The 26,964-nt window shown below is 35.8% G+C and overlaps 2 protein-coding genes across 5 annotated transcripts in view; both read left to right on the top strand.

Moving 5' to 3' along the window:
- Positions 1 to 26,704, top strand: part of IPO11 (importin 11) — an 80,695-nt gene extending 53,991 nt beyond the window's left edge. For all 4 annotated transcript variants that reach the window (XM_019009221.1, XM_015652732.1, XM_015652733.1 and 1 more), the window contains 3 exons: positions 17,768 to 17,863; positions 21,340 to 21,424; positions 26,392 to 26,704. In XM_019009221.1, the coding sequence (XP_018864766.1) occupies positions 17,768 to 17,863; positions 21,340 to 21,424; positions 26,392 to 26,556 (346 nt within the window). In that variant the 3' untranslated portion in view covers positions 26,557 to 26,704. The remainder of the gene's footprint in view (positions 1 to 17,767; positions 17,864 to 21,339; positions 21,425 to 26,391) is intronic.
- LRRC70 (leucine rich repeat containing 70) lies at positions 63 to 11,349 on the top strand. The gene is made up of 2 exons (XM_015652736.3): positions 63 to 8,169; positions 8,670 to 11,349. The coding sequence occupies exon 2, from the start codon at positions 8,681 to 8,683 to the stop codon at positions 10,604 to 10,606; it is 1,926 nt and encodes a 641-aa protein (XP_015508222.1). The 5' UTR covers positions 63 to 8,169; positions 8,670 to 8,680; the 3' UTR covers positions 10,607 to 11,349.
- Positions 26,705 to 26,964: the final 260 nt, after the last annotated feature.

The following is a 26,964-nucleotide window of genomic DNA, read 5'->3' as shown; positions in this document are numbered from 1 at the left end:
TCACTCTGGTTTTCCTATATTTCAGGGATTATACTGCACATAATTGCTGTATCCTGTATTTGTAGGCTTCTTGTGCAAGTCTGCTTGCATAGTTGAAGCAAAACAAAATGTTTAAAATATAATACAGTAGTTAAACAAAATGTTTTGATTAATATAAGTGTATTCAAGAAAAGCTAAAGTAATTTTTCCTGATGGAATGCCTCACTAACTGGTTTCCTGATTAGATTTTACTTTGGATATCCAAGGCAAGTTCAAGATTTCTTGACTGCAGAGGAAATCCACAGAATTTTGTCTTCTGTGTATGGTTGATGGGCTGTCTTGGTACAGGTGAAGGTGAGATTCTTTCCTCAGCTTGCAGCTCTGTGGTGGTCAGGATTGGTACCTGCAGCAAGCTCAGATTTTCAGCATTCTGCTGTAAGTGCTGTGTCTTAACACTTTCTGAGAATTTTTTTTCCTTTTGCCAGTTGCTTCCTCTAGCCTATAGTTGAAGCACTGGATTATTTTAGACAGGAAAGAGAGGGAGTAGACAAAAATAGTGGGGTGAGAATGAAGATAATGTGTATTCTCATTCTTCCCTCAGTGCTGTTTCATGGATAAAATGTTGGGGAAAGTATTAAACAGTGACCTCTTTTATTCTCTTTGTAAACTGTAGTATTACTTCATAGATTTTAAGTGTTTCTCTAGTTATTAATCAAGTTTATAATCACAAATATATGGAACTTCCTGCATTTCAGGAGAAGGTAAAACTTACATCATTATTAATTTAAAATCAGTTTGACACAAATAATTTTCTGTTTCAAGTGCAGCACCTTTGACAATGTCATGAGTGAAGGTGAAGGATTTTAGAGCAGATAAAACAGGATTGACTGCAGAGCAGTTGTTCACAGTGGCTCTTGGGCTGACTAGTTTGACTAAGCAGGTTATAAAGTGACAAATTGTTAGCCACACTGTAATTTTCTCATCTAGGCAGTACCATACAGAGATAGACATAATGGCATGCTTTTGATATCAACAGTAGTGCTGCATTTTAATCGTGTATGCATGTCCTTCAGTCCAGCATCCTGTTTATCTTCCCACAGCTGCACATCGTGTTAGTGGTTAGAAATTAATACTAAAAAAAGAACAATAACTGCTGCTTTCCTGATTAGTGTGTTGCAGCACCTTTTCACAGAACAGTAATTTCCTGGTATTACTTAGGGATTTGCCCAAATTAAAAGCTATATAATTATCTACTTTTGCTATCCAAGTGCGGTCAATTAATGCTAGCATTTTTTTTTGTGTTTGACATTTATGCATTGGCAATATTTTTCATACTTTGTATTCTTACTGCCCATTTATCACTCATCCATCCTAGTGCATTTTCATTCATTTATTAAGAAATCTTGCTGTTTCATAAAATAGGTTAAGGACTTCTGTCTTTAAACTGTTTAATATCACAGTGGGACTGGTAACATTCAGGCAATAAGGATGCACCTGTGGAGTTACAGTGTCTCCATATATAATACATGAGGAAAGTGTGCATAGACACACAGTAGCTCTAACAGGAATAGCTTTTTGAAAAACACACAAGGACTTGAAGTTTCCTGGAGGAAAATTTTATTTGAGCTAGTGTGAGACATGAGATGTGACAGTAACCTGGATGAGTAAATTCACAAATGTCATGATTTTCCTACTCTCATAGTTCAGTCGTATTTGCTCTTGTCTACATCTACATTAATGGTTTGTTTGTGAACATACAGCTGCAAGAGGACTCTTCAAGACTGAGTTGAGTTTTACTAGAAGTGCCCTTGGTCCCTAAAATAGTGCCTAGTGAATATGGTCAGTAGCAATATTCTGCCTCTTATTTTTTGTGGAAAATGTGTGGACTACCACTATCTAGGGTTCTGCATTTGGAACTCTTCAGCATCTATTGTAGTTGCTGATGCTGAAGTGTCTAAAGTAGTACTATGTCCCCTTCTCCTACCTATATCTGTCTCCTTGTCTATCTGGAAATAATTAGCTTGCTTACTGCAGTATAAAGCCAGTATTTTACAGTATTTTGGAATGTCCTTCTTTGATAATATTGAGAGTTTTTAATGATTTCTTTAGAAAAGTAGGTATCTTTTTTTATTCCTACAGTTGTGTGTATTTTAGTAGAACACAACACCAAAAGATGCTAAAGTGTGATGGGAACATTTATTCTCTAGTAAGGATATGGAAATAGATTTTGGAAACATTAAAGTGTCAGTGGTCAGCCTAATTTGAAGTAATACCTAACTGTAACCACAGGTAGCATTTGACACCATGTTGAAAGCTAAGTACTCCCCTTCTACAGGTGTGTGTTTTTTCCACCTTGTCTGTCATGCTTGAATGAGAGATTGCCAAGTTTACTTTTACTCAAAGTGAGTGCTTTTCAATTGTGGTCCTTGAGGATAAGCTTGTTTTTGGTGGACCTTCCTGTGTAGAGTGGTACCATTCTAAAGTACAGGAGACTCTACTGAGCTTAAAATATGAAGTATTTTATTGTCTCTTCATTTTGGTTTCTGGTAATGAGTGGTTTTCATTTTTACCCCTTTGAATCAAATATGTTCATGTATTATGAGGAAAGGGTTAAGAGGTTCTCCAGGTTTCTAATCATTATGTAAATGAATGTCTGCTTTTTCTCATTGTGTATCAAGTCTGATATGTCAGCCAGTATGAGTTCTGCCAGTTAGATAATTGGCATTTTGTGAGTGTAAGTACTTACAGTATGCAATTATAAATCTTCATTAGGTTATTATAGAGTTTTGCCTCTGTCATTTGGTAAAATTAGTTAGAAATTTTAACTTTTCTCTCAAAAAGTTGTCTATACATAATGTTAGTAAATGGCAAGAAAGTACCTAATAAAATGTCATGTTTTCTTCAGGATAGTTATGTCCTCATTTATAAAGTTAGAATTTTGTACATAATTACTTGTACATCCTCTTTTCTTTATAGAGATGATACACTGAAGCTATTTTATCTTCCCCTCTATTTTTTTTAATCCCTCTAGTTAAAGGCATGCTTACCCACACCTCTAATAGACTATTAGCATTTAAAGGAGCTCTTTAAATTATGATTTTGCAGTTGTCATCAGTGTTTGGCCTTGGATTTATTTAGCTTGCCTGACAGGTAACAGTGCAGTTTTAATGATAAGAGTGAAAAATGTGACTTTGGTCTTAGTCTGACTATCAGAGTCTGCATAATTCAGAAGGTTACACAGAGCACTGCCAACTTCTTTAATTGCATGTCACATTATGGCATTGGCAAAAGGATGCACTTTAAACTTTACTTGTTCACAGTTTCCATCAATTTTTCTCCTACACTTGATTGTTAGTATGGACTGGTCAGAAGCATATTATCTTTTCCCTTAAGACCCTTAAGCCTTGGTTTTAAGGAAAAATATACCTTGATAGCAAGGAATTATATCACTAATTGCAGCTAAACTGCTGCTGCTGAAAAAAAACCCAAAAAACAACCAAAAAAACTGTAGTCATAATGGTTTGGTTGCTGCAGATATCTTGTTTTTATTTATGGCCTATATAAAATATTTCAGAAGTCTTAAAACTATTCTAATTATGTTTTACCCTAAATTTTAAGATTTCAATTAAATAAAAGTCAGCAAAAGATAACAGACTAACTAGCTTCCTGCAAAATCTTTGCAACGTATGGTTTACATGTTTGGAAATTAGATACTGAATAAATAGTGACAGAAGTATAGCATATTACTAAAAAATGTGTAAAAATTACAAGATTGTAACAAAAAATAAAAAACCCCCCAAACCTAAACCATAGATTTACATCTGGTTTTGCACCTGGATTTGTGTGAGCCACGTTGGTACATCTGCTTATCTCTCTGTGCTATACTCTGTGAAATTTGACAGAGTACCTGTAGAGATTTTTCAGTGATTTTCTTTAACAGTGCCAAACTATTATGGTAAGATACCAGAAGTGATAAACATCACAACTCATGTCACTACAAGACCTTCTGCAAATAAATACTGTCTTGAAAAATGATGTTTCATAATCAAACAATTTAATGAGAAAGTGAGTGTTTAAAACAAAACATCAGGTTTTGATATTAAAAAATGCCTAAGTATAAAAGTAGCTTGTATTTTTAAGAAGTAGCTTTTGTATTTTTTGTGTGGGTATTCTTTGTAGTAGTTGTTGCAAACTATTGAAGTTTTCTCTTTCTGTTAAATATCTGGAGCTGTCAGTTGCTAATGCCAAGTATATGCCCATCCTGTCTCCTAAACTAGCAGGCAGAATGTGGTTTTGCAATTGAGTTTTGATTAAATTTCTAGAAGCTAAAATTTGGGAAATTAATTTAAATTCTTTGGACCTTTTGGTTTGAATTGCATTCATATTGAGTACATTAATACTTTTATAGTTTGAACAGAATTGCAGTGAAAAGTAAAGGCTAAAGCTACAGTGTTATTGTCGGCATATCACATCTGTGTGTTACATTTAGGGCCAGCCTTTATTATGTTACTGGTTTGTTCATAAACTTAGTGGTTGCTCCATGGAAGACTTAGATTTCTGGATAAAGAGAAGAAATTCTAACAATTTCTCAAATGAGCTTTTAGTTTCACGAGAGCTTTCTGTCATATTATTTTGTTAGAGTCTAAGGTCAAATTAGGTTTATAGAATAGAAACTTACTTTCAAATCCTCAATGGGAAAAATAACTTTGTAATTTTCATGCTGTGGAAGAGAGAAATTTTCAGTAAATGGAGCAGAAAGTCAGTATTCTTACTGAAACAGAAATATTAAATACTAGAAGGTATCTATAATATTTGAGGCAATCAGAAATGTTTAGTTAAACTCGATAAGGGGAAAAACAGAAAACTATTTTGGGATCTGGTAAGTTAATAAGGTGTAAAACAGTTCACCTGCCTACTGGATGTTAATTAAATCTTGATGTCTGTGCTACCTAAGCAGTAGTTTAGTTCCTGAATTGCTTTGATTTGTGGTCATGTCCAGAGATGATGTGGGCAGAAGGAAGTAGATATTTGAAAAAATAAACTTGTACAATAGCCTACCTGTGGAGAATAAAAGTACAAGGAAGCCCTGCAAGAACAGATGGTTGTTAAGTACACAATGGGAGGGCAATACATAGTTTCACTCTTAAAAGGTTAAATTAATAATTACAGTGCTAAAATTCAGTTGTTCTCGCTTTTGGGCTTTATCATAATTTTGTAGTGATTGTGAGAAGGAAATCCATTCTCAAACATTGACTTTAGACCCTGTTTTTGAACTTGTTGCATACTCTCTGCTATGTACATAAGTGAGATTTGGATGACTAGTTTGTCCCACCTAATATCCATTATATTGGCTTTATATTGCATGGGTGCAGTGCTTGTATGTTCTTTCAATTACTTCAACCTATCATTTTATGCACAATTTGACAAATTGCTGTTGCTCAGGCTTCAAGCTTGTATTTACAAGGAGTTACTGTTGAACTAGATTTTAATGTTAAAAAGCCAATAGCATCAATAGCTTCATCAATATTAGTATATTAAGATAAAATTCACTTGTGGGTTCAAAAATAATTTTCTCTGTGACCATGTGAAGCTGTATTCAGGTACAAACCTAGAAGTTCTCTCACTGCAGAAGAAAATTTGCAGTGAATGAAATATGAGAGCTGCCTAAGCTTGTTAGTGTTCCCTGGATTTTTTTGTACAATTTTCAAAAAGTAATGGATTTTTTTGTTTAAGTATAAGCCAGTTTGAGAAATGCTGATCCAAGTTACGCATGTATTCCACCCAGCCTTTTTTATGTTTTTTCCCAAAATGCTATCAGTTATGTGCTACATAATTTTGTGACTTGTTCTTAACAGGTACTGCTTTCAGGTACTTTAAAAAGACGTACTATTAATGAAGTAATAACTCTAAATTACATTGCAGTTAGTTCTGCAGGCCTTTGGGTGCAGTATTGACAAAGTGTAAAACAGGACTTTCTCTACCTAGTACAGAATGGAAGGAGCTATGATCTAGATTAAGATTTTTTTTTCCCGAGTTTGGGCATGGGATTCAGCTATCAGAATAGTCTTCAGTGTGCTCAGAACCACAGTGGAGCTAGGGTTTAAGCAAAAATTTTGTGAACATTCGTAAGATGCTTTCAGTGCAAGATCACAGAGACATTCAGCCAGCTTACTGGTCATCAGCTTTCGTTTATCTGGTCACTGCTCTACTGGTTCTTCTAAATTTTTATGCTGTCTGATATACTGGAGAGCTTTGTTAATTCATTTAGTTTTTCAAAATGTGTTGCTTCTGACATTTTGCAAAAAGAGAGCTCTATGAACATTTGCCTTTTAAAAGTTCTTTTTTTAATTTGACTTTTTGTAGCTATAAAGGGTTGTTTCATAAAGCACACCTTGGAAGAAGAAATTTTGGGTTTTTTGGGGTTTTTTTGTACAAATATAGATTTCAATATAAAGAGGCTATAGGTGGTGAAGTTTAGGTAGAACATAATTTTCTGTTTGAAGTCCCTTTCTATTTTTGGCCAGTCTCTGATTCTACCCTTATCTGACTATTGATAATCTTTTTCCGTTACTCTTACTGTTCTGTCCCCCACATCCAGGATACTTCATCAATGTTTCTGTGAACTATACAGTGTTTTCTCTTTAATTAAATGACATGGCATTTTATTTTACTTTTCTCTATGTCAACAATTATGTGAAATACTGTGAAAAAATATAAGTGTGAAAATAAATACTCAAATCTGAAGAAGAATTAGTTTTCTTGTTGATCTGTTGGTCTCAGAAAAAAGAAACAACTGCAGTTCTAATTCTGGGTTGTAACAGGCTTTGTCTAAAATGGCCCATGGACCAATTTTACTTACTGATTTCTTATTTTAGATTAGACATTTGGAAGAAAGCTTCTTCAAAAGCATGTCCTTGTCTATTCTGTTTTCTGTTCTCATGTGTGTTTCAGCTTGGATTATATAGATAAAGACATTTGGGTTACATTTCATCCCTTATGTGAACTCATGCTTCCTGTGTGAGATTACTATAGCTGAAGGGACTTGATTCTTCTGCTGTTGCACCCTTTTTTGGGTATGGCTATTGATGGTCTTTGTCATCTTTCTTTTGCTAAGCAGAAGTTCTCGTTGCAGGAAAATCATGAGATCTTAGTTATGTTGCTGTTTGTAGGCTTAATCTCCCCTTTCCCCTTTGATGATGTGACTGAGCTTTGCAAGTATTTCTTCCCTGTGATGGATGAACTGAGGGTGTAATGTCCGGTCCTTAAGCAAGAGGGATATTTATAGCCAATGAAGTGTTTTTCTGCACAGGGGACACTGCAGGAAATGAAAGCTGTGCATGAAAGGTGTGGCTCTCAGAACCAGAAGCACTCTCATAGTCTTCTGTGGATGAATTTGCTTTAAAAAGGGTGGCCTGAAGTGAGACTTAAGAAAGTGCTTGGGTCAGGTCAGAAATACAAGTATATAGCAGCTTATTGCCACGTCGTATGGGTCTCATGTCCTAGGATTTCATAGGTTTCTCTGGGATTGCTGGCAGGTTGTGCCTTGCTCAGAGGGCAGGAGACACTGGGCTCTTCCCTCCAGAGTATGTGTTTACCCTCTCGGTTGTCTGGGCTGGAATGTGTGTGAATGTGGCAGCAGTTTGGCTCTGTATACAGAGAACAGTGTAATTGTTGCAACCGATTTAATAAAGCATTTCAGGTTCTGGCTGAAAGATAGGGGAGGTACAGGTAATTCAATACTGCTGCTGCAAATAGTTGTGCTTTATTCTGAAAGTTATTCCTAACTCTCTTAGTTAAATCAGTAGATTAATAAAAAAGAAAAAAAACAAACAAAAAACCCCAAATAAAAAACCTCAAACAACAAAACTCAGCAGTTACAGACTAAGATAGTTCTTGGTTTTCTAGAAACAAATCATTGAGATTTCCTTTCCAACAATGCTTCTGAAGCACAGATAAAATGGCTTCCTGTCCCAGGGTTTCCTGTATCCATGGCAACCTGACTTTAGGCACTTCTTTCTTAGTTTCCTGAGCAAACTGTTTCAAACCCAGGGGCAAAAATGTGAGTGCTGTAGTACACAGCAATACTGCCTTTACAAAGGTTTCACAAATGAGTGTAGTTGGTCAGCTTATAACATAGTCCAGTGGACTGCAGACAGCAAAATAACGGAAATAATGAACTTCAGATTTGGGGTAAGGAAATGCTTCTATTTATTTTAAAAGTAACTCAGCTTTATAAAAATAAAATTCAAATTGTAAGTGAGCTGCCAGTAAAAGGTAACTTGTTTACAGTTGGCATTTCTACTTGAATGCTTTTGAAACATTTCTTAGTGATGGTTAACTATAAGAAGTAGTTAATATATAGTATTTTTAATTTAATAGAAGCTGTTATATTGTCAGGTTAGATGTTTTTATGCTACAGACAATTAAATATTTTCTGGCTATGTGACCAGTATATTTATTTAATTGTTCATTTACTTAAAATTTTTTTTGCAGCATAGTCCAGTTAGTAAGTTAGAGTTTTTGAACTGCTTGTTTGGCATGAAAAAATACTAGGTAAAATATCAATATTGAGAACAACACTAATATTTTTAAGACTGTACACATAGATTAAAATAATTATTAATCATTAATATATATAATGAATATATTTGAATTATTAATATTTATATACTTCTTTTTATCTCTACTAGTGAAGTCAGAGATGAGTAAGAAGGCCAAAGACAGGGATATGTGTATTCTGAAAAGTTCTCCACCCTGCCCAGGAGCATTCCTGTATATATTTAATTGTTTTCTTTTGTTGCTGCTCCAGAAGGAGGCTTTTGGCTGTCCATCTGCTTGTCAGCTCTGCACAGGGACACAAGTTAGCTGTCGTAATGCAGGGCTTTCAAGCATCCCTTGGAACCTTCCAAAAACAACAATTCTTGTTTACCTCAGTGGAAATAATATATCACATGTCACTCCAAAGGATCTAAGTGGCTTTCAGAAGCTTGCTGCACTCTACATGGATAACTCCAGTATTTTGTATGTACACCCAAAAGCTTTTGTGGACCTCCCCAAACTGTGCTACTTGCATCTAAATAACAATAATATTAAACGCCTGGATCCAGGAATCTTTGAAGGCCTTTCCAATCTTCATTGTTTATACCTTCAGAATAATCAAATAGCTTTTCTTCCCAGAGGATTATTTAGTGATCTTCTTTCTGTTAGATACTTAACACTTCAAAGAAATCGTCTCAGTGTCCTTGGAAGTGGGACTTTCTGGGGAATGATAAGTCTTCAGACACTAAACCTAGCAAATAATAAGATTTCACGGATATCAGATTCAGCATTTCATCATCTTGAAAATCTTGCATATTTGTTTCTTGAAGGTAACAACTTAACACTTGTGCCATCAAATGCTATTGGACGGCTCAAAAATCTTGAAAGACTTTCTTTGTCTCACAATCCCATTGGATCAATTGAGCCTTTTGCATTTAAGGGACTTAACAAGCTTAGATATCTGTCTCTGAAAAATGTCAAGCTAAAATGTGTTGCTGTAAATGGATTTTTTGGATTAAACAACCTTAGCCAGCTAATCTTAAGTTATAATGATTTAGAAAGTATAAATTCCAGCACTTTCACTTTGTTGAACAATTTAATGTATCTACAGCTAGACAGAAATAAAATAGCCAATATTGGTGATGGTACCTTTGAAAAAATGGGGCAGTCACTTAGAGTACTCAGTTTAGCTTTTAATAATATCACAGAATTACAGCCTGAAGTGCTCAAACCCTTAGTATCTTTAACTCATCTGCAGGTACATTCTAATCCTTGGAACTGCAGCTGCAAAATGCTTGTGTTACTTAATTGGCTAGCATCATCTTCCGTTTCTGCAAAAATCTACTGTCAGAATCCCCAGAGCATGCGTGGGAGACCTTTGCATTATATGAAGTGGGCTTGGTTTTCAAACTGCATTGGCCCCACTGCCAACCCGGGCTCTGGCCTGAGTCCAGGATCTGTTGGGATGCATCACAGTGCTACCACTCTGCTGATGGCCTGGCATAAAGGGAACAGGCACAACACGTTACAACAGTTTGTCACTGCAGAAACTAAGTACATTGCTTTCTGGGGAGGAACTACAGCTACATCTTCTACCCCGTTGCCTTATGAGGAATATGCTGTTGAAATGCCATCACAGGCAGCTACAGTGTTATCAACATTACCAGTGCAAATACCAGCAGAAATTCTACCTACTAATAGAAATGTAGAAGAAGAACAGTTGTTTACAACAGATCCTGTTCCTGTATCATTGAAAACAACTCTGATTTGTACACAACAGGTTGAAGAGCTGAATCAAGCTTTTGACATTTTACTAGCCTTTTTTATTCTGGCTTGTGCTGTTATCCTGTTCTTAACTTGTAAAGTTATTCAGTTTAGGCAGAAACTAAAGGTGCTGGAAAACTCAGGGGAAAAGAGTATAGAATATTATGGCTTTTATCAGCCTGGCAGATACAACATAACTGACTCAGTGCAATCTCTAACTCGGAAATCAGTGGAACATTCAGAACTGGACCAAATAAGGCTGCTCAAGCGAACAGCATCAGAAAGTCAGGCACAGGTCATCTTGTTCGAACATTCATCATTGTAATTTATCTCATTTGATATGGTGTTAACTGTGGTATGAAAGGTCAAGAAATCAAGGACTCGGTTCTATAAGAATACCTCCACCAATTAAAATCAACTGCTTAACAGAACTGTGGAAAATGGCACATTTTGGGTTCTGCATCACCATTTGCTTACTGAATGTTTTGAAATTTATTGATTATTTCATTATGTCATTTCAAACTAACATGGATGGGTTTATTAACCTCAGTCCCTATTCGTAGTAATCATTCACCTATGCTCAATTATACATGCAGTATAAAGTACACTTTATTTTGCAGTATTAATGATGTAAGTTCCTATAGAAATTCCACAGCTATTGGGAAGCAGCAGAGCATCTTTTTGAACATCATGAAGCCAAGAAATTTTGGGGATTTAGAAAACTGTTTCATGTGTTCATTGTAATAGAGTTTCTACTCTTCCTCTATTAAATAAAGCACAGTGGAAAAAAGCACATTTACAGCTAGCATGTTCAAACTCTTGAGTAAGAGAATAATGTCAAACTATACAAATTCTGTTCATATCTATAGCATACTGTAATATACAAAGTTGTGTTCAGTCTGTATAATGAGTATATTAAAGTGATAGTGTGTATCTCTATTGTTTTATGAAATACCCCAAATTGGAGTTAAGAAAAACTAAATTTCTGTTGAAATTTACCAAAGTTTAATGACCAAATTATTATGTCTAAAGTAGTATTGTCAATAAAAGATCATCATCTATGTCATCTATGTAGTAATATTTTGAGGGACTTTTTAGCTAGATAAGAGGTGCAAATTGAAGGAGTACATTACGCTGTAAGTACATAATGCTAAATTAATGGTTGAAAACATTTACATATTTGGTTTATATTTGGATGTGTCAGCTCAAGAGGTGTGTTCTTAGTGATCACTTCATCTTTTCTATATAGTTTGCATTTAATTTTTTGTTTCCATTTCAAATGCTGGTGTTCTGTTGTCAGGTTATGTCTAATATGTTGTAGCTTAATTTTCAACCTTAATTTCTGCAATTTTTGTTTCTCTGTTTACTTCAATAATTCAAACTTTATTCGGAAATTAAAAGTCATAGAACTATGTTCCAAATAGTCCAGTATTGTAAAATTTACAACCAATGGGGCTTAGTCTTGTAGATACTGTTTGTCTTATACAGGCCTGTGCCCTAGAGATTTCAGCTGTGTTGTTTCTAAGTTACACAGTTTACAGTCAGACTATTTTCCTTAAAGAAAAGTGGGGAACAAAGCTTTGATAGACTTTCCTCCATGATGTTGATTTAAATTGTGTAAAGTGTGTTGCTGTTCCAGGCTCCAGCCTGGAGCCTGTGGCATTCTCCAGCTGAGCCAGAACTGCCCTCAGCATTCTTGTTCTACACCCTCTCTTTCCCGCTGGTGTAAGTCCTGTGCGTGTCCAGGCTGTGCAGGTCCCGGAAATCATGTTTGTCCATCTGCAGTTCTTGTCCAGAAGGGAAAAAAATCTATTACCTGCTACCAGGATATATATATAAATCTTCACTACACTGAGTGGGTGTGAATGTGCTAGTGTGACTTCATTGTTGTTTGTTATTAGTGTAATGAAATAGTAGTGTATTTGACTGTAATTTTCTGTAATTTTCTTTCTCTATGATACAGTTATCATAGATCAGATACTTCTAAGGAGCACACAATTCAGCTTCTTGAACAAAAGCTTAAGCTGTTCAGTATTGCTTGAGTAGAAAATACTTTTTAAAATATTTTTCTCACTTAAGATCAGATGTTAAGTATAATGGACAAATGCTTTTAAGAAGTGAAAACACTGGCTGTAATTTATGCACTTTTTTCCGGAGGCTAATCCACTGCAGTCTCTTCCTCCTTAACCCATTTTTGTTGCTTTCTGTCTCGCCTGCACAATTCCTTGTGATAAATATTAATTTTGTTTTCACTTAGTAACAACTGCACAATCAATGATTGCACAGTAATAGGTTCAGCAATTTTGTGTGTTATATTTCTAGATTTTTAATTTTACGTGGACAGCTTCAGAAATAATGGACTTTGAATGCAGTAGAAAATAGTGAAGTTTTTCTTGCTAGAAATGCTGCTCTGCCTGTGTTACAGAGGAGTTCTGGTTGTGCACAAATATTAAGCACTGAATAAACCTAATTCTCAATTCTCAAAGAAATCTGGCAGGGAGCAGCTCTGTTATTTTAGGCTCTGGTTTCCACAGCTGCTCTTTACAGAAAGGCATGAGAGGTTCTTTCTGTAGGCGCATCTTTTTCACTGACAAGCTGCTGTGGGATTTTTTTCCCAGGTATGAGTCTCACCATCTGTGGTGGTAGAACATGAAAGGAAGCTGGTGTCACAGCTGTTTGTGCAGCAGAGAGAGCAGTTGAAAGCTATCCTTAGGAGTGGAGACATCCTCTAATATCCAACTTGCCAACACAGAGATTAGACTAACAAGGCACTGAGAGATTTATTATGCAGTTGTGAGGGAAATGCCTTTCTTTAACAGTCAGAATCTTTTGTATTTAAATGTTTGCACCAGGAAACCAACCCTTTCATGTACTTGTGTCGTTCATAAGTTTATTAAAATCATTAGGGAATACATTAGAAACCTTAGTTGAGTCTGCCCTCATAAAGCAAAGTGGTGCTTCGTGAAGATTAGGTTTATGGTCAGTCATAGGACTCCTCTGGAAAAATTGTCCTAGCTGCTACTTGACTGCTTTAGGAGCTCCTGAGAACTGTGAAGCTCATAAGGGGTGTGTTTGTGTGTAATAATCATTTACATCACTTAAAGTATGTGCAGAGTAATCTCTATTTGTCCCACTCCACCTCTTTCCTTGGCTAATGGGATAAGAATAAAGAATTAATTAAGCTTTCTCAATATGTACGCTATTAAAGATACGAAATTACTCTTCTTGGTGTTCAATGCTTCATACATTCATGAATGTAGAAAAGCCAAGAATGTTTTATCTTTCTTTTAATTCTGAAGAAGTATTTTTTCTCATATAGATTTTTTTTCTCCTTCTCTGAGGGATATGCGAAGTAGATATGGGGTCCATTTTATTTAAGCACCACTAAAAATATGTCAAGACATGTTTTAACATTATGATAGAGCTTTGTTTTCTGTAGTTGGCTATGTAATTGAACTAAAAGTTGTGAATTTTTGCATAAAACCTCCAGATAATAGGTTGTATAGATAGCTGTATGTGTTAGAAATTAGAGACAGAATGAGAAAAAAACCCTATATTTTTTATTTTCAGAACAGATGGAGGCTGTTTTGTCCCTTGCAAAGCCTGTATTCTTTTATCTAAAAACTTATGCCAACTTCAAAGTAGAAGTTTCAAGAGTATTCATATGGAAGCTGCTCTGAATGCTAAGTTTTGTTTCCTTTATTGGTAAGGTGAATTTTATTAACAGGCAGCATAAAATATCCTTTCTGTAATAAAAAAATGTAGTCATTGTATCTTTGAAACTGGATTTTGGAATGTTTTAGGTCCTAATTGTGGCCTTTTATTTTTCCTGCATACCAAAGAGGTTTTGACCCAGTAATTTAGGAAGGCTGGGTAGTGCTGGTAGGCTGGTAGTGGGTATATTATTTGCATAATGTATTTTGACATCATCTGGAAGTAAAGTGAGAGCAGTCATCTGAAATCATGTGCACTGTAGCTCTCCAGACTGAAGAAAAATGGCTTATGTCCAAACCTGTTCAGAAGAAAGATAATTTATAGCCCACTGATTATCATATTAGATAATTATTTTAGTGCAGGAAAGTTATAGCCTAATGCTTTTTTTTGTTTCATTGCTAATCTGGATTGTATGCAATTCAAGGGAGGAACTGCCTAAATGGTGCCTTCCTCCAGGTTTAAGATTTTAGTATGAAACATTGACTGTTCTGTTTTGAAAATTCACCTGAACACAACATTTGTCTTCTTTGAATCCTCTCATATGCCTTCTCTATTTTTTTCTTGAAATAGGTAGGTTAATTTTATTCTCTTTGAAAAGGTATTACATTGCATGACATGGCTTGCTTTCTTATCTATGGAAATAAGGTCTGATGCATTTTATATTGCCACTGAACTTTGAGGTTTTTTTTTTTTAAAGCATGAGTCTTTGGTATCTTTATATTTCACCAGCGTGTGTCTTGTGTTCTAGAAGCGGTTGCAGTGTTTAATGGCTCCATACTTGGTAAATATTTCAATGCTTCTATGGTAGAAAGAAACTGTATGTCCCATTTAAAGGGGGAAAAAAATAAAGGGGAGAAATAAAAGCTATTTTATTTACTGAAAGCTGCAGGGAAATTACACTTTGAAAGGTGTTCTACATTCTTTGTTTTTGTTAAAAGAACCAAAAAACCACTCATAAATCTTCCACTAAAGAAAGTGGTGAAATATTATTTCTCATTTATGTCATAAAGTAAGAATATCCTTTCTAAGAAATTAATGATTTCCCTATGTGCTTTTGCCGTGTCAAGAACAATGTTCTTGCTACTTTGTGCTGACAAGATGCCAGCTGGAGTGCTGCATCCAGCCCTGGGGGCCTCAATAAAAGAAGGACCTGATACTTCTGGAGCAAGTCCAGAGACCACAAGGTTGATAAGAGGGAGTGGAGCATCTCCACTATGAAGACAGACTGAGAAAGTTGTGGCTGAAGAAACTGTTGTGTGGAAATCTGACTTCAACCTTCCAGTGTCTGAAAGAGCCTGCAGGAAAGCCAGAGAGGGACTGTTCATCAGAAACTGTAGTGATAGGACAAGGGGGATTGGCTTAAAACTGAGAGTAGGTTTTGATTATATTTTAGGAAGAAATTCTTTACTGTGAGGGTGGAGAGGCACTGGATTGCCCAGAGAAGTTGGGCATGGATGGATGCTCCATCCGTGGAAGTGTTTAAGGTCAGGTTAGATGGGGCTTTGAGCAGCCTGGTCCATTGGAAGGTGACCTGCCTATAGCAGGAGGGTCAAAAACTAGGTGACCTTTGAGGTCCCTTTCATTACAGACGGTTCTGGGATTCATGCAGCTTGGAAGGAAGGAATAATACAGGTATTGGACAGCATCCTGTATTATTAATTAAATAAATTTATATGAACAGGTCATAGTTTACTTCTCCAGGGCTCAAAGTGTTCAGATTTGTTCTCCATTGAGTGCTCCTTGCCTGCTATTGACATGAATCTGAGGGCAGCTTGTTGGAAAATATTAACTGTGTTAATAGCGTTTTCCTAGAGATGTGTTTCAAAAATGAGGATGAGGCACAAGAGTCTTAATGGAGGTGTTCTAGGCAGGACCTCTGACTTTGTGAAGAAACCTGCCCTGTCTCTGAGGGCTCATTGTGCAGGTGACTGAGGCACTATTCACTTTCTCAGCTCTGCTGTAAGGTCAGGAGGTTGTTTGCTTGATGTCTGCAGAACCTCACAGAGATTCAGTCTAACAACATGTAATGCTTTGCTCTTCTGAATGTGATGGGGAAGCCTTTTGGCAAAGGAATAAGTGTCTTTTGAAATACATAGCTGGCAATCAGGCAGTAAAAATTATGTCTGTTTTCATTTTGTGGAATTCAGGAATTTCAAGTCTGATGATACAGAATACACTTCAGATTCTGGCATGCAACAGTAGCTGAATTTAAAAAAGGGAACAAAAACTAATGCCTTTGAAACAAAGGATCATGAATGAAATTATAATTTCATCAAAACAAATATAAAAGAAATATCTTCTATGCTTAGTATTCTAACTTGATAAGCATTTTTTTCTAAGACATCTATTGCTATTTAACAGTTTTTCATATGTGTAGAATTTTGTTGAGTGTCTAACAAGAAGTTTTTCAAAAACAGTTGCTATTGTATAAGGAGCCACAGTTCATCCATGTCTTCAGTTTTCATCCAAATAAGAAAAGGAAACGAAAGAATATTAGGAAATATATCTGTGTTAAAATAATCATCAACTACAATTGAAGTACAGTATATGAACTTCATGTTTGGTGCCTGTAAATAAATCAAGCATGTCTGCCTCTGCCTCTTAGGGAGCAGCACCAACAGCATCTTTTTGGGACAATTAAGCCTAAAATTCCAAACAGGGAGCAATAAAGTGCTTCAGTCCCAGGCAGTCCCAGGAAAAAGGTTGTAGTTTGCCATCATCAGGTCCTTTCTCTTTCATTTGCTGCATGTAGCTAGAGATATTCCTGAGATGAGCAGTTTTTCACTTGCAGTTTGTCTTCACACTTCCACAGTTCATAGAGTAGAAGTCTGAGAACCCATGTTCTACAATAGCATGTCCCTGGCATTTGATCTACAGTAGTAGGAAATGGTGCAGAAGCCACAGGTGGCTGCTCTCCATTAATTAGGAGCTGGTGGCACCTACTTTCCATCACATGGATATCATGTTTATATGCCCTTACTCTACAGGCACATGCTTTCTCAAGGCAGGGGCAAATGGAAATGTGTTCAGAGCAATTTTGAGCATTGTGAGCTCATGTAGTCAAGCCTTCAGGTCCTGCTGAGTAAAGGTATTCCTGCCTTTTAATTCCCAAGTGATCTCTACCAGCCCTTTGAATTATTACTAAATAGCTTTATGTGTCAAATGGCAGAAGGTGCCCGTGTTTAAACAGATTAATCCTGTTGCCTTTTCTCTGTACAGTCAGGAAAGTCAAATTCTTGCAGAACTGGGTGCAGGGTTTTTCTACCCACTCTGGGGAGCTGGCTACTTAGGGTGGTGAAGAAATAGAGGTAAGTAGGGGAGTGTACTTTCTTTGCAAGCAACCATCACTCAAGGGGTTGCGTTTATGCATTGAGTAGTGATGGTAGAAAAGGTGTAAATGTGTTAGGAGTAGAAGCCGTGACACTCTTCCCTGCTGGTAGGAGCATGCCTTTCCCACTCAATTCCTGACTCCTGTGCTAATGTATATTTTATTTTCTATTCCATTTGCAATTACTTCTAGGTTTTCAGTGGCAAATTAAGTTTTGTTATATTTAAAAATAAAGTTTCATGTATATTTTAAAGCCTTTTTGTAATTAAAAAAAAATTACTGAATTAGTTGCTTGATAGCATGCTCAGCTAAGCAATAAGCAAGGAAAATACCTCTCAGTAAATGAACTCCACAATTGAACAAATTTCCTGTGCAGTTCCTTTAGCTAAGTCACTTTCCTGTTCTTTTCTAATGTTATCCAAAATAAATTTTGTTCTTTTACAGTGTTATCCAAGATAAATTTTGTGGTATCATCAACATTTCAGTGGAAGGACTGCATGATGTTATGACTGAAGATTCTGAAACGGGAACATACAAAGAGTAAGGAGAAAATCTAATTTAAACTGGGTTTAACAGTAGCAGTACTGTTTTATATAAAGTGTTTTCATCTGAAAAATCTGTACACAGTTAAGACATGTTTGTTAAAGTCCTGTTTTCTCAAAAAGGAAGACTGGAAATTTTTGATCTTAAAAGAACATATTTGCAGTGGGGAAAGAGTGCTTAAAATAATAGTAAAATTTTGTATTGTTCATTAAGTTATCTGCAAAATTATGTCTTAAAACATTCATATGCTTAGATTTGCTTTTTACTTACTGGACTGTTTTATCTAAAATTTCAATAAAACAGGCTTGCACGTTGATAGGGACCACCCTAGCTCAGAGGTAGCTCAGAGTTCTTTGAGTGTGACATGAACCTCATATGAGTTTACCTAGTGTACAGTATTTCACAGCTTGGAGAACTTAAAAGCATATCCCACACGGACAGTTCTCCAGCTGTTTGTTCCATGTAACACATGTACTGCTACAGGATATATTTCAAAAGACAGTCCCCAGAGATAGGAGCAAGAGCTTGCTTGTGGCAGAAATGTGGGTGTTGGAGGTGTCCAGAGTGCGCTGCCACTCAGCAGCACACTCATTCATCTCCTGATGGCTCCCTCGTTACTGGCTGTCATCCATCAAAGCTGGGGGGGAAAAAACCCCAACCTAATGAATAGAAGGATATTTCTTGTACAGAGATCTTAATGTCATTTTTATCTCTGTAATGATTACTTACTTTTAGAATGGAGAGTTGTAAGACATTAAAAACAGATGCTCTGTAGGGTATCCTTACAGACACTACATGATCATAACAGATTTTACTGATGCTAAGAATCAAGCATTTTCTTTCAGATCATTACATGGTGGTGGAACAGACTGTATCTCTGTATCTGAGCTCAGTATCTGAGCTAATTAATTAACTGCTTAAGGGGATGTTTGCTGCCACTGAAACTAGGTGGCACAGAACAGCCAGAATGCAATCTAATCTCCACTTAAAACAGGTGCTATGCACACAACTGTGTGTAGAGAACAGTCCACACATGCTCACACTGTGCCTGAGCTATGCCTAAGAATTGCTTGCCAAAGTACTTCCCACCAAACTCTCAGGAAAGAAGATGTAACTCCAAAGTCTGGGAATATGTACAGTGTCTGGTGCTGTTTTGTTTACTGCTGGCGACAACATTGTAGAGCCCTTCTATTTTTAAACATGTTGCTTTGCCAGCACCTGTTCTCACTGAGAAATAAGTAGATTTTATCCTAGTTCATTTAATATTTTAAGCCTAAAGGCTTGTAGAATCTGTCACTACTTTTTCTAACTCTGGGCATTGTTTTTACTTCATAAAATATACCCACACAGAACCAAGGACATATTTATGTTGACAGGTTCTGAAAGAGCTGTTTGAAAGATTCTGACATTTGCATTATATATTTTGACATCATCTGGAACAGAGAGCAGTGATCTGAAATCATGTGCATTGTTTTAGCTCCCCAGACTGAAGAAGAATGGCTTAAGCCCAAAGTGATTCAGAAGAAAGATAATGTGTAGTCCACTGATTAGCATATTAGATAATTATTTTAGTGCAGGAAATAAAATTGTTTGTTTTACACAGGAAAATCAAAGCTGAAACACTATAGAACTTTAGCCACTGAAGGATGCAGAAAGGGTAAACATGTACAGGGACAATTGTAAAAGATAAACAATGGCAATGGCTTAAGTGGCTTAACCACTTTAAATGAATACATTTAAACTGGAATTTTAAAGAAACTGTTACAGTTAGAGCAGTGAGATTTTGGAAGTAGTTTGTCATTTTTTAGATTTATATTGGATTTTAATCAGGTTATGGAAATGTTTACAGTCTTGCAGTACAAAGGGATTACGGACAGATTTCCTAGAGTTCATATTTCACATTGTAGTGATAATTAGAAAAGAAAACCTCACATTTTCTGGAAAGAGGAGCATTCCATTGCTCTAGACTTGTTTCACCAATCCTCAGATTTTTCCCAGTTTTATCACCATCACTTCTTTTATTCTCTGCTCTCCTCATGTTTGGAATTTTGTGGTACCTAAAATTTATGAAGGTCTGAAAAAGTTAATTCAATCTTATGTTTTGACAATTGACATTTTTGTCTCCTTTTCCTTAAATAAACTGAGATGCAAGCAGCCATTTTTCAGCAGAGGAGATAAGCAATTAGCTTATTATATAGTTATATATAGTTATTTTATAGTAACTATAAATATAAAATAGTTATTTGTAGTTATTTTGAAATAACTAATCCCTTTATTAAAAATGGCCTTTCTGTTAGTATTTGACCCTGCTTGTGCTGTTTAGCAAGTTTTTCACACAGCTCTATACTCATGTTAATAGAAAACTAAACATGTAAACAGAAGAAATCTGAACATTTTCATATAAAATCATATAAAAACACATAAAGTCAATTTTTTTTTTATTTTGATAACATTAAAATGGGTTATTCATTTTAGTTGATGGAGCATTTCACATCTAGTGGAATGCAGCAATTAAAAATGCACAGTAGTGCAGGACTGAAAATGAGCAATTATCTGCATCTGTCTTTGTGCTTTGTAATATGTAAATAATGTGTCCTTCATGTCTTAAATCATATACATGGTAGCAAGTTATCATCACCTGCAGGTTTTTTAAATTGCTTTGGCTTTTAAGGGAGAAATTCCAGGTAAAGATTTGATAAAATGGTGAAATATTTGTCTATTGTTTCAGTGTAGAGACTGTAAAGTGAATGAAAGACATGTTTTCTATAGAATAGCTTTCATCAATGTCTTTATGAAGTCCATTCAATCCATTTCAGCAGACAGGAAAGCCTCTGACTTTTAAACTAGTGTTTTTTCTTCTTTTTTTCTGGTTTTATACTTACTTCAAAAATAAAAATTAAAACCTGGCTGTTATTTGAACGTATGGGTACCTGCTGGTTGAGGGCTTCACAAAGAAAAAAAAAAGAGTTTAAAACCTTTGTTCAATGTCTTGCAGATTTTATTGTAGAACCAATAGCACTGGCCTTACCAGTTTCCAGGTCCTTTTGTAAGAAATCTCATGAAAAACATGAATGCTATGAGATATCTTTGCAATCTTTGTGTATGTGCCACTTTGACTTAACATAGAGTGCTTGTATAGCACTTTCTTGAAAAGAGTGGAAAATTTTTGTAAGGAAGAGTAGGTTTTTCTATGTTTTTTTTTTTTAAAGCCACATAGTCCATTTTCTATGTGCACAAATGCATTTTAACTCACAACTTAAAATATGGGGGATAACTGAGATGGTTATATGGGTAGAGGTAACAGAACATGCATTCAGGCTTCTTTAGATTCACTGTTCTCAGAAAAAGAATTATTTGTGATTAGATTGCCTGACTTTCAGCAAACTCCCATATCTGTTCTGTGTTTTCAAATATGCTTTAGAATATTTTTTAATGATAGTGTATATTAAAACTGTTCTTATTCCCATTTTTAGTTGCATGCTAATGTCTCATTTTGAAGAGCCCAAGGCTACAGAAGATGAAGAACCTCCCACAGAACAAGACAAAAGGAAAAAAATGGTAAGTTTTAGATCTGTTATTCAGTCATAGAACTGGTTATGTGCTTCACTTCTGCCACACAAAATTCTTTTTAGGTTTGGTTGATCTATTGTTCTTGGAAAATTCATGTTTTGAATGAAAAAAAAAATTAATGCCAGACCTTGCAACCACAGCTCTCACGCTTCTGCTTGCCTTTTGCATCTTGGTAGCTGTTATCAGAATAAACATCATCTCTTCACAAAGTCTGGACATTACGAAATTAACACAATATAGAAGGAGTTTACTGAAAAAAGCAGAGAGCTAAACTTTATTGAAATGTCATGGCAGGCCAGATTTCTCATTTTTAAAAGAATTAATGTCCCTGCACAAAATTTTTTTCTAGTATAAAGAACTCTTACAAAGAAGCCACTGTATACCTGTGTAACTTTTTGTTTAAATACTAATAAATATATCAGAATATATTTATAAAAGCAATATAATATATGTCTTCTTAAAAAATACAAAAACCTTTACATACTCTTCTGCTATTAGAAATGCCTTAAGAAAAATTCCTAGTGTCTTGCAATTTCAGATTTAAATTAAAATATGTAAATATAATCTTCTGTGGTCCTTACACAGTTCTGTAATTGTTATTATTAAAAGCATCTCTAGACTGTTAAATTTCCTTCTTGCTTGTGGGCTTAAATTCTAGCTGTTTTTAGCAGAGTGATAGCATTTATTCTTGGTGGTTTTGTATTATCTCTCAGTGTAGATATATATGTATATAGTGTTATCAATAGGGATTGATATGTCTATAGATCATAGGGAGAGAGACATGTTTTGTTTGTTAATTACATTTAAAAAGCAAAGCAAATTTAAATCTACAGTGCTTTTATCTTCTTAGTTTTGAGCATACTCAGACTACATTACTGTCTTAAATTTTAATAGCTTTGTGTCAGATATTAATTTTTCTGTTGCAGGTTAACTTCAATAGTTAGGATATATGTTGAGGAATTTAGACTTGCTGGATTTTTAAAGGACTACCTTCAGTGTGGATATGTCAGGCAAAATGAATAGCAGCAAGGCACATTGAATTATCCTGTATCATTAAATGATACAACAACAATACTTTGCTGATGAGCACAATTATAGTGAGGGAACTATTCTGGGGTCACATGCAATATGGCATCAATGGTCATTTGAATAAAGATAAATGTGCTTTTATAAGGAGTAGCTTTATCAGACTAATAACACCACATTAAAGGTCTTGGTTTACTTCCCTTATGTGTATTTTCCCTTACATACATTTTCTTTTTCATATCACTTTCATTTTTTTTTTTCTGAGGAATTGCTTGAGATTTGGTCCTCATCTGCTCTTTAACATTAAACTTAAACATGTTTTCAGTATTTGTTTTCTTGGAAAGTTTACAGAGAATAAATTATCATACATGAATGTCAAAGCTTAATTTTCATTTTGAATCTCATAGTCTAAATTTAACTATATCCATGGTTGCTGTGCTTTCTAGATTCCTAAGCATTATGGAAATCCTTTATTTTTCGTCTTCCAAGACTTCTTTGTAAGAACAGCTATTTTAGTCTTCTCATTTTTATATTTAGTTAATTTGTCCTGATGTATTTCTGACTTAAGCCTTCTTCTACGCTGTCATTTTTTCAGCTAACTTTAGTATACACTGTATTCTTTCTCTTTTTAATGTTATTTCTTGCAGCTATGAAAGCAAGTGAACTGTAGTTGTTATCAAAGTTAGCTAGAAATTCATCCTGAATCACAGCTGAAATAGCTTGATATATAGCTTTGCAGATGGTGCAGAAATTGAGACACGACACTGGGCCATTTATTTCAAATTTGTACAGGTCATTTGGGTAGGTCACTGGTAGCAGAAGTGTCAGATAATAATCAGAATTGTTAATCATGGCTTCTAAAGCACAGTTAGCATTTTATTTTAGAAACTGGATTTAGAACAAAACATTACCTGGGCCCATTCCTATCTACTTGTGGATAGGAAATTCCTTCCTCTCTCTAGGGGCACCAGTGCACACACTCACATGAAACTTGGAAAACTGTAGTAGCTGATGCCACTGGTAAAGTAAAAGGGAGAATAAATATATAATGGGATAAGAAAATCCAGAACAACCTAAAGAGAATCAGAAAAACCTCTGACCTGTTTGTCTGCTTCAAGCTAGTGTTTACAGCCAGTGAAATGATTTATTAGTTTCTTCAGTCCAGCCCCAGGGTGGGCACCTGTATCCAGTTTCAAGATCAATTAAGATTTAAAAACTAGTCTAATCCAGGTTTTCACCCAGCAGTGTAAAGGACATTTCAATAATATTATTACAGTTACTGACCAAATTTTTGTTTACTGTATGTAGCTGTTTTGACTGAGAAGCTGTTGAAATTTATTAGTGGGGCTTTTTGAACTGGAAAATAGGTTTGTTCTGCTTTATCAGAATCAGGTGCATTTCAGTAAAGCACCTATGGCCACACACCTAGGAACTCAGACTTAATATATAGTCCTTACAGAATATATAGTCCTTTGCCAGCTATGCTTACTGGTCTTTCAAACTTACGATTTTATTTGCTTAGTGAAGGCTGCAGCTGTCTGTCAAATATTGTTGACAAACTCATTATATCAAACTGTGTTACTTGTTTTATTAGTTCTGAATACAAGTTCCAAAAAAGTAGAGCAAAAGAAAATGAATTTCTTCTTGTTGCAGGAAATTTTAATTTACTTGAAATATTTCTGGTGTGACTATCTGAATGAAAACAAATTAGTTTATTAACTCTTAAGTCATATTTGACTTACAGATGGTAAATGATGCTTCTAGCAGCAAGCTTTAAACATACTACAGAAGTCTCTTACTGGCTTCAAGTGCTACTGCTTTGAATGGTCAGGCAGCCAGGGAGCAGTGAGATATGTGAGAACAACAAATCTGCAGACACCAAAGTCAGTGCAAAAGGAGGGACAGGAGGTGCCCCAGGCACCAGAGCTGAGGTTCCCCTGCAGCCCCTGGTGCAGACCATGGTGGGGCAGCTGTGGCCCTGCAGCCCCTGGAGGTCAGTGGTGGAGCAGAGATGCAGAGAGGCAACCTGCAGCCCATGTTGGAGAAGGTGGATGCCCAAAAGAATCTGACCCCTTGAGGGTCCTTCCCTTCTCCTCTTTGAGTCCTTCCTTTGGGAAGCCCACACAGGCTCCTGTCAGGACCTGTGGCCAGCCATATGGAGAGAGGAGCCCATGCGGGAACAGCCTGTTCCTGAAGGGCTGCACCCTATGGGAAAAAAGGGATCCACACTGGATGAGTTAGTGAAGGACTGCAGCCCATGGATGCAGGGGATACTGTCTCCTGTGGGTGGGACCCCATGATGGAGCAGGATAGGAGTCTGAGGAGGAAAGACAACATTTGATAAACTGACTGCAATCCCCATTCCCCTGTTCCTCAAGGTGCTCCAGCGGAGGTGGAGAATTTAGGGTTAAAGTTGAGCCTAAGTAGGGAAGGAAGAGGTGGGAGGAAGATGCTTTAAGATTGTTTGATTTCTCTTTATCCTACCCTGATCTGATTTGTGGTAAAATAATTTCTCTAAGTCAAATCTATTTTGCTTACGTGAGAAACTGGTGAGTGATCTCTCCCTATTCTTATCTCAGCTATAAGCCTTTCATTATGTTTTCTCTCCCCTGTCCCAGTTTTGGAGGGTATGATTGAGTGGCTTTGGTCAGGGTCACAAGGATGAGTACACTTACATTTAAATTCCTGTTTTTCTGTGCAGAATTCCCTAGAATAATTTTATACCTGACTATTCACAGCAATGAACTTACAGAAACTAACTATAAATGCATTATATGTCCCAAATTACAGTTTTAGATGAACAAATGCAAATCATTCAGAAGCTGGTAGATTCTTTTCTTGGCAAGACAGGAAAAGAATGTCACTAACTTCAGCAAATATTGATTACAGTAATTATGATTTAGAAATTTTGTTAGAAAAGTCTATTCTAGAGATTCAAATTACAGTTATTGAAAAAAAACCAAATCTCCTACAGAGTACCAAACTGTTACAGCAATTACTTCCAAGTTCTAAAGAGTGTAATGGGAGTAATAGGTAATAAAATGATCAAATCTTACCTTGAAACAGCAAAATAGTTTCCTGACCTTACAGCATAAACAGTAGTGTTGTTTGGGTTTGGCACTGAATCACAGTGCAGATCACAGGTCTGCAATTCAATATCCTACTTCGTAATGCCGCGAGCACCAGGCTTTCCCATCTCCTGTCCCCTCCTGTCCAGCCTGGTGGACTGAGGGACAAAGGTGGCATAACTTTCAATGCCCTGAGCCTGCCCATGTATCTGATGACACTGAAATTAGCAGCCAATGCTGTCAATGCAGCCTCTTCTTTTGCCTGTTTTTGCGTTCATTTAAAGGCAGTTAATATCAGAAGATAGTGACAAATATCCTGTCCTTCCCTGCCCAAAAGAAAATTGCATAATCCAGCTGGATTTGAGGTTTATAGGTATCAGTACTGAAGTGTGTCTATTCTTTATACATATGGACAGTTTATTTTGTTTGTTATATAGTTAAACAAGTTTCACTTTTTTGGTGTTTTGTTTCCTTGCTAATAAAATTAAACTGACCATAGTGCGTGCCATCACTAAAGTCCTTGGTAAGATCTGATCTGATTTTTAGCAGTTACAGGAATCTCATTCAGCAGTAAAAAGCAGCTTTGAAATTGTGTTATCTCGTAGAAGCATGAAACCTTAGAGCAAAGTGTAAGACTCATTATTTGACACTATTTCAAACAGTTCTAAATTGGCATTTGCCTTGATACTAATTAATTTGATCTTTGTTTTGCACAAGTGTTTCCTCTTGTTTCTCAAGTAAGTACAAAGAAAATAAAAGCAGATTTCTTTCTTGAGGTGAGGTTACAATACAAATATGTAAGTCATGGAGTATTTTTATTGCATTCTTTTATATATATGTTTTTTTACATGTTTTCCACAGCTTGCACTGAAGGACCCAGTACACACTGTGTCACTGCAGCAGTTCATCTATGAAAAGTTAAAGGCACAGCAGGAATTACTGGGAGAACAAGGTTTTCACGCCCTTATGGAAACTGTGGATACAGAAATAGTTGCCCAGCTACAAGAATTTTTACAAGGCTTCTAAATAAGCAGAAAAAGGATTTTGTATGTCAAATTTCTATTTCAAAAGTATCAAAAGAACTCTAGGTTTCTGTCTTGTATGGATGAGTCTAATGAAAGGTGAAAATTACTTGTGACAAAAATTAAAAAAAAATTTCTGCTGTTGCTCTTGATCTATGCTCTTTTGTTTGTTTTTTTTTTAATAGTAAAGGGCTAATTAAGGGTTTTATCATTTCCTTGATTCCTAACATGGCCTATGCTGCCCTAGGTGTAGTACCATTTTTTGGTACCGTTAGCCATGTTTTTGGTTCACAAAGTCATAAAGTCAGAGGTCTGCAGGAACTTAATAATGTATATTAATGCGAAGCATCTGTTAACAGAATTCAGTATCAGAAGCTGCTTCTTAATACTTAATACTGTAGATCTGTAACTT

This window comes from Parus major, chromosome Z (genome assembly GCF_001522545.3).
Source record: "Parus major isolate Abel chromosome Z, Parus_major1.1, whole genome shotgun sequence".
Taxonomy (NCBI): Eukaryota; Metazoa; Chordata; class Aves; order Passeriformes; family Paridae; genus Parus; species Parus major.
The sequence above is the reverse complement of the archived record's forward strand: the minus strand, read 5'-3'. Positions and strand labels throughout refer to the sequence as shown.